Source organism: Schistocerca americana, chromosome 1 (assembly GCF_021461395.2).
Source record: "Schistocerca americana isolate TAMUIC-IGC-003095 chromosome 1, iqSchAmer2.1, whole genome shotgun sequence".
In the NCBI taxonomy this organism is placed as follows: Eukaryota; Metazoa; Arthropoda; class Insecta; order Orthoptera; family Acrididae; genus Schistocerca; species Schistocerca americana.
The window spans coordinates 640,522,210-640,538,936 of NC_060119.1; the positions used below are offsets into that span (position 1 = coordinate 640,522,210).

Genomic DNA, 16,727 nt, shown 5'->3' on the forward strand with positions numbered 1-16,727 from the left:
CATGGTGTGGCCTTCAACAAATGTTTACAAATGTTAAACAGTTAACTTTTTGAGCCTTGGGTGCTCTACTCAGTGGATCTGGACCAGCAGACTTTGGAATAATCAGTGGTGCTTGCACTTTGTCTCCTGCCATTGCCAGGCTCTACTCAGCTTAATCGTGACAGGAGCAGCTGTTTTGACAGAAGTCTGAAGAAGGTGCTACTTCAGACAAACATTAACTTTTTCTTGTCATTCCCAACCTTAGCGTTCAGTAGTAAGCTGATGTTATTGTAGCCTTATTGTTTCAATTTAAAGCTGCCTGTGATTATGATCATATGCAGAGGACATCTACTTCCCAGAATTCGTAACTAATAGTATAGTTTGGTTTGTGGATAGTGTGTGCACTGAACACAGTGTCAATTTCTCATTAAGGCTTGACCACATTGCCTGCGCCATAAAGCTGTTGTTACAGACAGAGGGCGAGTCAGTTTCAGTTTACATATCTACTGCTGTCAACAACCATGCTAAGAGTTAATTGCATGTACCACGTAGCATCATTCATAGCCTTGTGTAGGTGATCAAGATGTTGTGTTGTTAGTGGTTTCTTTCAAGTGAAAGCTTAATGTTATCTGTTGCAGTTTTAAAATGGAAAATATTATGAAGAGAGTAAAAATTCTCAAAAGATTTTAAGTTCATTGTGAAACACACATCACATTAACACAGGCCTTAGGGATACCTGTGTCTATGATGAACTCTGTTGTCAGAAATGGTTTTGGAAAGTGGCAGATTAAAAAAAGATGACATATGCCAGTTAATCTATATATACAGAGCTGGAAGAATTATAAAGTACTGGTTTTAGACAGCATGTGCTTTCAGTATTCTCATAAACGGTGCAATGTTGTATGAAAAGGTGTTGAAGGTGGCCAATATGCTTGAGAACTTTTCTGCATCTAACACGCCATTTAGGTATCCCACGGTATGAATTGCCCAGCTGTTTTGCTAGAATAGTAACTACTCACTCATCATTCATTTTGATAATCACAGGCATGTGTTTTTGGATGCAGATAAGGTGCTTACTCACTCAGAGGTGGAACATCATCTGATGGGCTCCTGCGCAGTCTAATAAAATCTACACTCTCAAGGAGACTGTGCCTGTATGAAATTCTTCCTTCCATTGCTCCCAGAAGAAACCCACCGTCACCTATTGTTTTTCATCAGTCATACCACGTTAACCCATAGTTTTAGCTTATGTTATGAGCCATTCCAGCATTGTAGTTCTGGAAGTTTACAGGCAGTAGCTCACATCCTGATGGAATGCCCCTTCCTCTCAGCTCTCCATGCCAAGTGGGGTGTCCCAAACTTTTGGCCTTTATTGTTGATGGATGGCATATGAAAACTGAACTGATACTTTGTTTCCTCTGAGAAAGGGATTTTTATCCTCAGATCTAATGTTTCAAATTGTTTTTTGGGGCAGTGATTGGGGTTCGGGTACATCCTACCAGATGTTGTATCGATGGGCATCTCAACCCTACCTCCTCCGCCAGCCACTCTTGCCATATCCCTTTCACTCTATGTTAAATATGTTCAGATGTGGTTATTCCTGTCTGCTGCACCCTTTTGTCCTTTCTTAGGTGGTCTCCTTCATATAGTGCTCTGATGAATGCAACACCTTACAAGTTTTGTTATCCTTCATACTAGCCAATAACAAATAACAATTGAAAAGGTTGTTATATTTCCTCTGAGAGAGTGGGTTCTCTTCTCGCTGTTAATGTTTTGACTATTTCAGACCGAGTGTGAGGACTGAGCGAGATGCACGGTGGTTAGCACACTGGACTCGCATTGGGATGACGGCAATTCAAATCCATGTCCAAAAATCCAGATTAGATTTACCATGATTTCTCATTATTGCTTGATGTAAATGCTGGGGTGGTTCCTTTGAAAGGCATGGCTGATTTCCTTCGCTATGCATTTCTACTGTATTTACTCGAATCTAAGCCGCACTTTTTTTCCGGTTTTTGTAATCCAAAAAACCGCCTGCGGCTTAGAATCGAGTGCAAAGTAAGCGGAAGTTCTGAAAAATGTTGGTAGGTGCCGCCACAACTAACTTCTGTCGTCGAATATATGTAGCGCTACGCAGGCATGCTTCGCAGGCACAAAGCCAAATACTGGCACCAAAGCCTCTGCGTCAGTAAATAAATAAAAAAAAGGTGGAAGACGAGCTTTTTTTTTTTCTCCGCCCCGAGTTTCGACCACTGCATTTTCATACATTATCCAACGAAGTAAATACAAATTCCGTATTGTTCCTCTTCGAACGTAGCAGCATTTCAATGTACTACGAAAATCCGACTGGCAAGACTGTTTGGGATATTTGTCAATATGGCCAACTCTACTTTCTGAATTTTTTCCTAACTGTGAGAAGAAATGGTTGCTAATAGGAACTTTTATGAATTGTGAATCTCATGCAGTATTCTCTTCACCATAAGAATAATACGAATATAAACATTTTGCCATGTATTCTTTCGTGTTTGCTGCTATCTCATTTAAATCCTGTCCGCCTAATAAACTACGAAACTAGAGTGAGACAACAGCAGACGCGGAAGAATATACATACCATGTCATGTTTATATTCGTATTATTCTTATGCCTAATAGCGATACAGTCAGAAATGAAGCACGGCAATTGACTAGATTTTTAAATCTAAGATGACTCTAATTTCTTTGCATAATGTAATGTACTAAAGAGGCGTCTGCAAAGATTTTCAAACGGAAAAAATTTTCGCTAAATTCTCGTTCAGAACATCTTCTGTCATACGCAGTCTATTATTTGGTTCTTGTTGATCGTTATCAAAGAAAGCAGCAGTGTAAGTAGCAACGAATAGCAGTCTTTTGCCATTGTTTCGCTAATGAGACGATTCCTCTCTTTGTTTTTTTTTAATTGTAAGCGGCGGTAGCGTGCACAAAAGCAAGCCATGCCACGAGCGGCGACAGGCCGTAAACCCTCATTTTCAGAATGCGACAAACAATGCATGACACAGCACAGTAATGCATTTTCAGCTTTGAATGATGGAAACACCTATAACAAAGAGAACTGCACTTATCAGATCAAAGAAAAATAAGCAATCAATTCAAACCAGACGAAGCACGTGAAAAAGGAAGGGTACCCGTATAAATACGGACGGAGCGCCTGACGCATAACAACGGCTACCTGGTAAAGCTTAACTGCTAAGCTTACGACTTGAACCAAACTACTACAGCTGTATCGTCATTCATTCAACCTAAGTTGTGTCTCATATTACAATGGACCAACTTTGTTTCGATTTGAAAGTGCAGCCTAAAACTTTTATCTCCCCTTGAATTTCGAGTCTCAGTTTTCAGGTGCGGCTTAGATTCGGGGAATTTTTTTCCCCTCGATTTCTAGTCTCATTTTTCAGGTGCGGCTTAGATTCGAGTGCGGCTTAAATTCGAGTAAATACGTTAATCCAAACTTGTGTTCTGTCTTTAATGATTTTATTCTCAATGGGACATTCAACTCTGATCTTCTTTTCTTCAGGTCTGAAATGGTTGTGGTGGGGAACATCTTCTGCTGCAGGCTGAGCCCTGTGGCACTCTCAACTGCACTTTCGTACTCTAACAACCCTACCACAACAAACGTCAAAAATTAATTATGATTGTGGTGTTGCTCATGCTGCTAAATACTGCATTTTCGAGCAACAACAAAGTTACATTATGTGGCAGGTGTCATTAGAGCACAGTTAATAAAGTCATTTAATGAAATAATGGATAAACTAGGCACCATCTTTTCGTGTTTCCCACGCTGGGCTCGTTGTGAACTCGTGGCTCAATCGTCGAAAATCTAGGTAGTGATGACTCCAAGCTCGGATGCAGAGAGGCCTAGGTGTTATTTTGCGATATTCAAAAGATTTATAGATGTGTTGCATAAGCCATTCTTGAAGATTAAACTTTTGCAAGTTAGCACAATGGTGATGTAAAAAAAGTAATCAGCACTCCGAATTTAAGTTACACTTCTTTTTTATTACTTTTGTTGCAATATCATGTAACACACAAAACATCACTTCACAATATAAAACATACTTGAAAATACCTTCCTCACTGTTAAAGTTCACATTTTATAAACTGACTACAATTTGCGTCTTTTCAACATGACGACCAAGACTTGACTCTCTAATAACCGCTTACGGGCCCAAAAATCAAGAGTTACAAGTACGACAAAGATTATAGTGACAAAAGAAAGAATACACATAAGAATAATATCATTGCAATATAAACATATCGATGTATCAAACTACCTCTACATTAATGAAATCAAATCTGAATGTTGTCTCAGAAATATGTTAACTACTTTACAGAAACACAGTAGAATATTGCTGGTATCGAGAGGTTGAGGTGAGGTGCCGTAATGGTTACGTAATTCAAGTACCATTACACTACCTACCTGATTATTTCTGTTGCCATGTTTTTACTGTTGTCTGTCCTATTGTTTATTACACTTTTATGTAGCTACCGACCTTGAGAGAAGGCTATCAGTAACCACATGCCAAATATGGAGGGGAGTCTGGGGCCCTCGGCTGGAAAATTTTAAAAGTTAGAAGCCTGATTTAGGCTTTTAAATGCTATATTTGATATACTCTCCAACCTTGAATAAAGATGATTTTCCAGAGAAAAAAAATGGTAAATAACAAATTAGGTTAAGTTGAAAAGGCTAGAAATTAGTTTAGTAAAACATCAAGTGTGCTTTACAAACATTTCTGTAATTTTTCAAATATTGCAATATCAGTACAAATGTATCTCACATACCATTAATGGAAATAAAAGTAAAACATGGAAATAAAATCCGCTTGCATTATTAAATGTGAGGCCCATCTTCAATATTTTATACAGAAATATTCACTACCCTTCCTCATCCACTGCCTCTTTTTCTTCCTGGGTCTGCCTGTACTTGTATAACACAGAATTTGGATTTTCTTTGGTGACTGAAGATACTTTTCTCTTGAACTGTAATCTTGTTGCACTCTTTGCAGCCCAAATATGATCCTTTGCAAAATTATTTTGGTAACATACTCCCCCCTAAAGACAAATGGTTCATTTTACTGATCATTAAATCATTTGGTGTTTCTGCATTCATACTAGATCAACATTCAGTGTTGTACTTCATGACAACAACCATTACGTGTGTTTTCTATTAATAAGTATGGATAAATAGGTGAACTGCGTATCTTGTGATGTCACCTGTTAGAAAAAGTGCAACAACTTAGACAAATCCCTTGAACTTTGTGACGTTACTTGGTTTAAAAGCAGTTTTATTCCTATCCTTTATTCTGATCTGCACGGAATAAAAAATTTTCGATGTCTCTCAGCATAACCAATGTCAGTAAGCCATGATGACAAAATCTGTTGTAGACAGGTTTACTATATACTCAGGAGGGAAGTAATTATGCTCTGTAAAATATTTTATCATATATAATTAATGAAATGTAATCAGCACCTTTCCTGACTTTTTTTTTTTTTTAAACTTCAGATTGTAAAATGTTCATTTCTGCAATTTTTTAGGAACTTATAACTTCGTAATTAAGGTGATTAGTCAATAACAGTTATTTGATTATTACTTCTATCCTTCATGCAATTATTTACCATCTGTGGTATCAATATTTCTCTTGGTGCCTTGATTTTACCACTCCTACATAATATCACAATTCAATCAGATTTCTGATTGACATCACTAACTCCTATGAATGAATGAGAGACTGATGACTTCTGTTTAGTGCCTTAACCTCCAATTAACCCTCCACAATCTGCATTGTAAAGGTCTTTAGTTTTTCTACGAAGAATTTCTCTCATTGTGAGTGTTCGTGGGTGAGATATTGCGTATATTACAAATTGGCCCTCTTTTGAATGAAAGAATATTTTTGCAAAGTTCTCCTGTGTCCATCATTCACTTAGTTCAAGTCTAATAGTGTGATTTTATCTTCTGGCCACATGTTTCCAAACCACAATCTTGAATCTCCTCTACCTCTTGCTTGCCTAATACTATAATCCTAGTCTCTATTGTGATATCCTACTTTAATAGAGCTACCAATGACCTTCCTATAATTCCCTTCTTGATTATTTTCAAAGGATCTGTACCTTCTTAAGGGAGTTCATTAGTTACAAATTCATTATCACTGGTCATTTTAGTACATTTTGTGTTTACTAAGGCAGTACGTCTGGTAATGTGCAGAGTTCTTACATTATGTGTTCTTCCAGATTGGTGTATGGATGGTATTTGCGTTATGTGTTGGGCTTTTGTGCTTTACCCCTTTATTAGATAGCAAAACAAAGAAACCTATTACTAAAAAGAGTGTGACACTATATGTCAGTGCCTATTAGCAACATGACTTTTGTAAAATAACCTTCCATATAAAATGGTAAAGTTGTATTCATGTGTTTATATGGACATCCTTTGGGCAGTGGACTGTGGACCTGAAATAGTGGTTTCAGCGTAGACAATATTGGAATCCAGCCCTTGCTCCCATTACCTCTCTAAGGGCCAATTGTATAATCATTGCTGACAGGAGCTCAAATTTGATGTTAGTTCAGAAATTGAACACTGTTCAGGTATCTTCTCTGTTGTATAACACTAAACTGGAATCCACCAAAGGAGATTCAGTGTTGATCTAATAAAGCACAAAACATGCTTGACAATATGGCTTACATCATGGCTAACATCAGCTATCAACACAATTATCATATTAATCATATATTGTAGAGGAACAGTATTTATTATTGAAGGTGTTGTACTGGGTGGTTATAATTGAAGTGCATCTGCTCATGAAGTATTGGCAGTAATTATCATCTGACAGCATAACTTGGTAGATATACTAATGTGTTAATGCGGAACAGATTTATGCTGGAAAAAATAAAAAAATAAAAATTAAAAGTAGTTCCTATATTGGCCACCAAGTGCAAATCTGGTGCTGTACAGCATCTCTTCAGCGTCTTTGATGTTCATATTGAATGAATTGTATAAGCAGTGGTTAATAATAAAATCAAGATTACGCCACTTGTTTGACCTTCCCCGCCCATGTTCTGTTCTTTAATCCATTATATATGGAAACATTTCTGTACATCATCTTGCATCGACAGCACCAGATTAACATCTGGTGACCAAGATTGGAACTACTTTTTTTCCAACATCATCAATTGCTCATTAACGCATTAGAATATCTACCAAGTTTCACTGCCACACAATAATTACAGAACACACTGTACCTCTGTGAGTAACTACACTTTAATTATAACCACTCAGTATTATAAAGACGGGGGAAAGTGAAAATCTTCAAACTGTTCCTCATATGAAAAAGGTTTGCTGCTTAAAATTGTATTGAGCTGATATAAGGGCAGAAGGTGGCAGGATTGGGGGGGGGGGGGGGGGGTGTTGATAAAGCTACAACGGCCAACAAGGCAGAGATGTGGAAAGAAGTTGCTGTTGACTTCAATTCACAGAAAATCGGGACAGATCATGACTGGGAGAGTTTGAAAGTGTGTTATGAAAATAACCAATGAAAAGAACCAAGAAAGCATTCATGCATGATGTGATGCATTGTAAGATGCACTTCACAGTTATTACGTTTTGTCTTTATGTGATTGCATGTGGTGCATAAACTACTGTAGGAACAGTGTCATAAATTTTCAAGTTTGAAGTACATAAAAAGTAGAGGCAGTAATTTCATGAAGCCTACTGTTATGGGCAGCAGACAGAAGCTAATTATTGCAGTATGAAGCCACAGTTTATTTCATCTACTATGGTGATGCAAATTTTCATCCCGAAGTCATAAGAAGTGCTATGTGTATACATTTCAATATGCTCTGATAAAAGTTTTGAGCATGTTTATTGTGTAAAAGGTAGTTTATAATATTATTCATGATTTTCTTATTCACTCCATGTTCTGATATGCAACTAAATAAATTACTAGAAATAAGAGACAGATGATCAGGCTTTCAAACTGACACTTCATAAATTTATTCCAATTTTTAACTCTTTATGTAAATACATCGTTAATAAATGCCACCCTCATTGCACTATGACTATTGTTAGCTTCATTTCCTGTAGGTACTGGAAATTTCTTCATACACTCTTCTCCCAACAATACATGGTCATCCTTTTCATGCTTCTCATCTGAAGTATTGACAGCAGCATTGTGAAAGATAAATGCTGAATTCTTTCATATGAATTTTGATTAATTCTTTCTCCAGTGAAGCAAAGCTGTATCTACAATCTTGATGTTAAAAGTAGCATGCACATTGCAGTCAGTGACTGGTTTCTTTTTGTTGGTTTCAGCAGATAACTCTCAACATTAGTTCTAATTGCACAGTCCAATTGTCCAATTGAAAACTCTGCTTACATGATTTAGGATTTAATTCCGAAAATGGGAACGCCCTTTCGTGGAACATGCTGGGAGCTCACTGGAACTCATTGTCATTCTCAGTAGCCACATTGGAATACTGAGACAATAAAATTCACATCAAAATAATTAACTCCCCATGTCTTTGTCTCCTTTCCACTCTGCTATTTGATTTCTGACCCACACAATGTAAACTCTCGGTTTACCTTTCGAAGTGTCAACATTCTTATTTCAAAGTGACGTGTGAAATAGTCCGAAAAGAGATTTTCAAAATGTTCTCCTTAAACTTACTATGAAGCAGTTTTTTGTACTATTCTTGAAAATAAGGCGTTCATTGTAACTAAAGCTGCATATTGTTTCCATAGCTGTTCAGACGTGCCATGAATATCCATTGTAGAAATTTGTAAATAAACAATTTTAACAACTTCCAGGTGGTCGTTCCAAAGCCCATTCTCACTATACTAACAAGGGCTTTAGTCATTGCTAAATTTTCAGTGATTTTGAAATCTATAGTCGTTATCTCAGTTTTTTGCTTTTCATTATGTTTTAATCGCTCTTGGTCTGTTTCACTGGGGAATAAGTCCCAATGTGAAATACAAGGGGCATTCAATAAGTAATGCAACACTTTTCTTTTCCGAAAGTAGGTTGGTTGTATTCAGGATTCCAGTACACCGTTTTATTCCCGACTCTTTCGGCTACAAAGCCATATTTTTCAAAATAATCTCTGTTCGATGTCATTGCCTTAAGTCACATTACTGGGATGGCCTGTATGCCTGCATTGTACCACTCTACTAGTCGACATTGGAGCCACCGGTTTGCTGTGTCAGTAACCTCCCAATCATCCGTGTACTTCTTCATACAGACTGCATACTTCAGTGGACCAAACAGTTGGAAAGTCAGAAGGTGCAAGATCTGGGCTATAGAATAAATGAAGAACAACAGTCCAGTGAGGTTTTGTGAGTTCCTTTCAGGTGTGCTAACTCATGAGAAGGAGAAGTTTGTTTGCAGTTTTGTGGCAATAAACACACTGGAGCCATTTCTTCAGTTTCCTGCGAGTAGCCCAGTATGCTTCAGAGTTTATTATTGAATCCTGAGGCAGTACAGCAAGCAAATAGCCATTTCAGAGTTCCAGAATATCATCACTATGGCTTTAGTGGTTGACTGTGCGGCTTTGAACTTTTTCTTCAGAAGAGAAGTGGCATAGCGACAATCCGTGGATTCCTGTTCCAGTTCTTAGTGATGAACCCATGTTTCATTGCTTGTGACGATGTTGTACAAAACTTGCAAGCAATTCTGTACAGGTGGTCCTTTGTTGCTCTTTATGGCCCTCTGTTAAGTGGTGAGGAACCCAGCGGGCACGCACGTTTGAATACCCCAACTCAAGGACTTGCTCAGCAAGGTGTTTGACTGTGATCTGTCGATCGCCTCAGATGAGAATGTCTGCACAGTGCAACATTGCGGGAGTCACAACTGTGTGCGGCTAGCTGGCACACAAGAGATCAGACAGGTTTGTCAAACACCTTGCCCCTGACTCACCATGTTTTTTTTCTCTGCCAAGTCTCTGTAGACATTGTGCAAGTGCCTATGAATATAAATGATACTCTAGTTTTCCATCAAAAGAAACTAAAAAACTCAAGACAGTTCTCTGCTTGGAATGCCATTTGAAGGCTATGTATAGCACGCCACCTGTTGGAACTTCACAACACTGTAGGGGTTGAAGCAGGAATGTCCCGCAGTATCTCACAACAAATTCCACATTTTTTTCAACCGATCCTGGCTGAGAAAAAAAAATTGTTGCGTTATTTATTGAAAGCCCATTATAAGTTGTTTGTTCCAATGATATACATTAATACATACTTATTTATAAGGTCTAGACAATAAGAAATCAAGTTCAGACTTAGCTCGAAGAGTGCCTCTGAGAATTCTAGTGTCTTCTTCAGTTTCCACATTTTTTTGTTCACTGTAAAGTGGTCTATGTTAACAATTTTTTTGTAGTTTTGTATTGTGGTGTTCACTTTTTAGGTGTGTAGTGAAGTACTTTGTCATGTCACTTTAAGGTACACCTTTCATCATATTTTATGCATCCTAATATTAAATATGTTAAGAAACCATTGGTGTTGATATCATCATACTGAATAATAATTACGTACTGATAGAATATATTTGATGCAAATTCAGATGTGTAAATTAAATATAATTATTGGTTTTAGAGGAAGGCCCACCGCTATCAACAAAGGAAATCCGCACAATAACCATTCTCAGAGAACTGCCATTTGTAGTGCCATTTCAAGAGCGTGTTTTAGTTTTCCAGAGTTTAATAATAAGAGATAAAATGGAACATCAAGGAGAACAGAGTCATTTTCTTCAAGGACCAAGTATACAAGTTGCAATAAGGAGAAATTATTTGTATGAAGATGCTTTTGATAAACTATCGCTTGAGAATGGTTAGTAATTTTTTTCCGGTCAGCAGTTGCTTATTATATGTTTTTAAATCATAACTGAATTTATTTAGTGTAGAAAAACTGGAATCGTAATGCTTTCAATTTTTTAGCTTATATTATTTATTTGAATCTTTCCATGTAAATTATTTTATTGTTTGGTAAAGTCATTTTATTTTAACATTTGTTGTATTAGTACTAATTTTTTTCTTGTATAGAACCGGAACTACGCCTGAAAATGAGAGTTCAACTGGTTAATGAGGTTGGAATGGATGAAGCAGGTGTTGATGGTGGTGGTATTTTCAGAGAATTCCTTTCTGAACTTCTTAAAACAGCCTTTGACCCTAACAGAGGCTTTTTCCGTCTCACAAAAGATAATTTTCTGTACCCTAATCCTAGTGTTCATCTGCTTTTTGATGACTTCCCAAAGCATTACTTCTTCATTGGACGAATGTTGGGAAAAGTAAGTATAGTGACATCATGCATTGGGTATTTAATTGTGAATAATTTCATTATAATAATGAACTTTGTAAGTAAAGAAAAACATATAACTCTCTTCTTATTCCAGGCACTGTATGAAAACTTGCTAGTAGAGCTTCCATTTGCTGAATTTTTTCTGTCAAAGTTGGTTGGACGGCATTCAGATGTTGATGTACATCATCTTGCATCTCTAGATCCTCTTATGTATCGTAATCTTTTATATCTCAAGAATTATGATGGTGATGTTGCCGATTTGGGACTAGATTTTACTGTTCTGAATGAAGAACTTGGAAAAACAAGAGTAAGTGCATCATTACTCTCCAAATATAGGAAAAAAGTCTTAATAGAGTACACTGTTTTGCAATAACATGAACTGAGTCATCTATTTTGCAATAGGTGGATGAATTGAAGGAAGGTGGTGCAAACATTCAAGTAACTGCTTTAAACAGGATAGAATATATTCATCTAGTTGCAGATTACAGACTGAATAGGCAGATGAGGGCTCAGTGCAATGCTTTCAAACAGGTGAGTTCTGTGTCTCATCAGTGTAAGTTAACGATTGAGTTTTAATATTATTTCTATGTAGAAGATCCCACAGTTCATTATTAATTTTTCCCCTAACTATTATTATTATTATTATTCAAATTTTGTCAGACGAATGTGAGAGTCGCTGATTATCAATCTTGTAGCTTATTTCCTGCACTTATTCAGCAGAGATCTGTATTGTCTTGGGCAGACAGAAATATGACAAATATTGTAATCTGCAGAAATTTGTTGATGTCTTACTGGGTACAGTGTCAATTCCTGGTTGATTTTAGGATTTGTCCTGGCTATTACCTAACTTTCATCTATGTCAGCCATTCGTATATGTAAAAACAGACATTTACACTGAGGTCCGAAATTCACGTTAAACTGTAGGCCCACTGTACCTGATTAGAGGGAGACAGTGATGAACCACCGCTTGTAGGATCGACGCTAATGCCTCATAAAGCCCTGTGGTGATCAAAATAACTTTCATATTTATGACATCTTTACTTTTTATTGGTAGGTCATGCTAGCAGCCACCGATAGAACTAGTGCAAGTGTTGCTCAAATTATACTAGGGTGACCAGACATCCCATAGTTTACCGGATCATCCTTTATTTAACTTAACTGTCCCATTGTCCCAACAAAATAAATACGGGTCCTATATGGTCCCATTTTTTACTAACCCTCCCATATATTTTGAAGTAGCGTGATTTTAAATAATGTTCAGTGTAACCAAATGGAGAACAAATATGGTCATAACCAAATAATAAAGTAAATAGTCTGATTAAATCAAACTGAATAAAAAGTTCTTTGGTTGGTGTCATAGAGAACAAAAAAAGTACTCTATGGTTGGTACTATATAGTGCTTTCACCTGGTAGCTTTTCCATGGCATGCAGGAGTTGGTAATGGCATGTGGATCATGGGAAATCCAGACGACCAACCCCTATTTCACTTTTCATTTGTTTCGATGCCGGCACCGTGCAGTAAAACACGAGCAGTTTATCACTTTGTGTTTCTTTTTTAATTGTCTGTTGCCTGAGGTTGCTGTGATTAGAAGTGTGATCTAACTGAGTTTAGATGGTTAGAGTTGCGGATTACGTTGCCTGGTGCATTATATTGCATAAGTTTAAATTCCTCAGAAATGCCAAAAATAAATGAGTATTTACTGATGAAATGAAAGCTGAATTTCCATTTTTGAAATTAGAACTGCAAACCCAGAAATTATTTTGCACATTGTGTAAAAGTACTTTTACAGTCGATCATGGAGGTTGATCTGATGCTTTGCAACACTTTAATGTGAAGAAACACAAGCTAGCTGTTTCAAGCAAAACTTCATCATAAAGTATGATGTCTTTTATTACAAACTGTGAGAAGAGTTATGTGAATGATGAAGAAAAGCATCCTGCTGAGGGAGTTTTGCTAGGTTTTCATGTAATGACACACAACCGTTCCTTTAGATCAATCGACTGCACTGCTGCAGTCATTAGGAAGCTGTTTGAGAAGAAGTTTGCTAGTTTAGGAACAAAGTGTGAATCCATAATAGTGAATGTGCTGGCTATATATGCATCTCATCAAATATGCATGGAACTGAAAGATGTAAAATATATTTAAGTTAAGGTGGACACATCCAATCATAAAAATGTAATATTGGTACCAGTGATTGTTAGATATTTTGTGCCAAGTAAGGGTATTCGAGTAAATGTGATTGATTTCCAGAATATAACAGATGAAATAGCTGACATTATAACAAGTCTTATCATGGAAGTTCTGATAAATACCATCTCAGGGGTAAAATTGTTGCATGTTGTGGAGACAGTTGCAACACAAATTTTGGAAGTGCAGGGAGAAAGGGACAAAACAATGCCTTTGCAAGAGTTAAACCTTTTCTGAAGAGCAAAATTCGTGGTGTAGGTTGTGCAGTTCACATAGTGCATAATGCAATACAAACAGGGGCTGATACTCTCCCAGTGGGCATAAAAACAATTATAAAGAAATTTTTTTGATATTTCCACATTTACATCATTTGTGTCAAAGAATTACAAGAAATTTGCAAGTTTTCTGAAGTAGAATACAAACAGGTGGTTGGTAATTTTAAAAGCAGATGGCTGTCCTTGGAACTGGCTGTTAACAGAATTATCAGTATTGACAACAAACTAAAAGATTATTTTTTGTCTCAAGAAAAGCAGCAGATATGCCAGCAAATGAGGCTTTGGAGGAGTTACAGACGTTGAAAAGGAAAGTTAAATCAAGCAAGGAGGAAAACTTTCAAACTATGAAAATTCAGTCATTGATAAGTAGATTGCAAGATGATTGTTTACAGAAAGATTCTGATTTCTTTGACCTTTCAGGTTTATTTTGTGAGACATTAATTGATTATATTGAGAAGCGGGCTTACCCATTTCATGTGCTGAAACAATTTAATTGGGTTCACCTCAAATATCCTCTTCTTCGGAAGTCTGTTTAGCAAAGTCTTAAAACTTTATCAGAGTTTGATGAAAATATTCTGAAAGAAATATGTGAAGATCAGCTTGTGAGGAAGTGATCCACATGACAAAAATATGTGAAGTAAAAATTGATGAATTGAAAACTGTGAAATGTGTTGGTGAAAAATGGTCTGTTATTTTCAGCTTGCTTGCAGCTGAAAATATCTACTGCAGAAATATGCAGTTCATTATTTCATTTGTGTTAGTTCTACCTGGCACCAATGCTGCTGCAGAAAGTGTGTTCTCTGTCACAGATAGTTCATGGATTGATGAAAAGAACAGATTTAGTATGCAACAAGTAATTATAGCAAAAACTCATTTTCAGGATACTTTGTGTGTTGATTTTTGTGAAATTCTATCTGCAAATACCAAACTCCTGAATGACCTACATGCTTCTGCAAAATATAATTGAGAGAGAAATAAGTAATCTCCATAAGTAATAATCATTCTCTCTCCCAATTATTTGATTGTGACCACAATAAAATATTTATTTGATTAGTAATGCAAGTTATTTCGACTTTTTTAGGGTGAGTACGTCAGATTAATTTTTGCACTAGTGATTGATTTGATACATCTTCATTATTGGAACTGCCATATATTTGGTTTGCCCCCACCCAAAACCCATTAATTTCTACACTTCTCCTGTTGATTTCATGTTCTTTCTGCAATTAACCATTTTTTTGTGTTGTGATCATTTTATACTCAAAAGCTCCATTATTCTACCAACAGACCATACTAAAAATGAAGTGTTTTCAAAAGAAGCAAGTGTAAGTACAAGAAGCACTAGTAAATAAAACATCTACATCTACGTCCATACTCTGCAAGCCACCTGACGGTGTGTGGCAGAGGGTACCGTGAGTACCTCTATCAGTTCTCCCTTCTATTCCAGTCTCGTATTGTTCGTGGAAAGAAGTATTGTCGGTATGCTTCTGTGTGGGCTCTAATCTCTCTGATTTTATCCTCATGGTATCTTCGCGAGATATACGTAGGATGGACCAATATACTGCTAGACTCTTCAGTGAAGGTATGTTCTCGAAACTTTAACAAAAGCCCGTACCGAGCCACTGAGCGTCTCTCCTGCAGAGTCTTCCACTGGAGTTTATCTATCATCTCCCAAACGCTTTCGCGATTACTAAATGATCCTATAACGAAGTGCGCTACTCTCTGTTGGATCTTCTCTATCTCTTCTATCAACCCTATATTGTAAGGATCCCACACTGCTGAGCAGTATTCAAGCAGTGGGCGAACAAGCGTACTGTAACCTACTTCCTTTGTTTTCGGATTGCATTGCCTTAGGATTCTTCCAATGAATCTCAGTCTGGCATCTGCTTTACCAACGATCAACTTTATATGATCATTCCATTTTAAATCACTCCTAAAGCGTACTCCCAATTAATTTATGGAATTAACTACTTCCAGTTGCTGACAGGCTATATTGTAGCTAAATGATAAGGGATCTTTCTTTCTATGTACTCGCAGCACATTACACTTGTCTACATTGAGATTCAATTGCCATTCCATGCACCATGCGTCAATTCGCTGCAGATCCTCCTGCATTTCAGTACAATTTTCCATTGTTACAACCTCTCGATACACCACAGCATCATCTGCAAAAAGCCTCAGTGAACTTCCGATGTCATCCACAAGGTCATTTATGTATATTGTGAATAGCAACGGTCCTATGACACTCCCCCGCGGCACACCTGAAATCACTCTTACTTCGGAAGACTTCCCTCCATTGAGAATGACATGCTGCGTTCTGTTATCTAGAAACTCTTCAATCCAATCACACAATTGGTCTGATAGTCCATATGCTCGTGCTTTGTTCATTAAACAACTCTGGGGAACTGTATGCCTTGCGGATGTCAAGAAACACGGCATCTACCTGTGAACCCGTGTCTATGGCCCTCTGAGTCTCGTGGACGAATAGCGCGAGCTGGGTTTCACACGACCGTCTTGTTCGAAACCCATGCTGATTCCTACAGAGTAGATTTCTAGTCTCAAGAAAAGTCATTATACTCAAACATAATACATGTTCCAAAATTCTACAACTGATCGACGTTAGAGATATAGGTCTGTAGTTCTGCACATCCGTTCGACGTCTCTTCTTGAAAACGGGGATGATATGTGCCCTTTTCCAATCATTTGGAAAGCTACGCTCTTCTAGAGACCTACGGTACACCGCTGCAAGAAGGGGGGCAAGTTCCTTTGCGTACTCTGTGTAAAATCGAACTGGTATCCCATCAGGTCCAGCGGCCTTTCCTCTTTTGAGCGATTTTAATTGTTTCTCTATCCCTCTGTCGTCAATTTCAATATCTACCATTTTGTCATCTGTGCGACAATCTAGAGAAGGAACTACAGTGCAGTCTTCCTCTGTGAAACAGCTTTGGAAAAAGACATTTAGTATTTTGGCCTTTAGT

At 37.3% G+C, this 16,727-nt stretch overlaps 1 protein-coding gene across 2 annotated transcripts in view; it reads left to right on the forward strand.

The window, feature by feature from the left end:
- The window catches only part of LOC124607721 (ubiquitin-protein ligase E3C), a 213,444-nt gene that overhangs the window by 162,656 nt on the left and 34,061 nt on the right, over positions 1–16,727 (forward strand). For both annotated transcript variants that reach the window (XM_047139927.1, XM_047139928.1), the window contains exons 12-15: positions 10,588–10,821; positions 11,034–11,278; positions 11,384–11,596; positions 11,692–11,820. In XM_047139927.1, the coding sequence (XP_046995883.1) occupies positions 10,588–10,821; positions 11,034–11,278; positions 11,384–11,596; positions 11,692–11,820 (821 nt within the window). The remainder of the gene's footprint in view (positions 1–10,587; positions 10,822–11,033; positions 11,279–11,383; positions 11,597–11,691; positions 11,821–16,727) is intronic.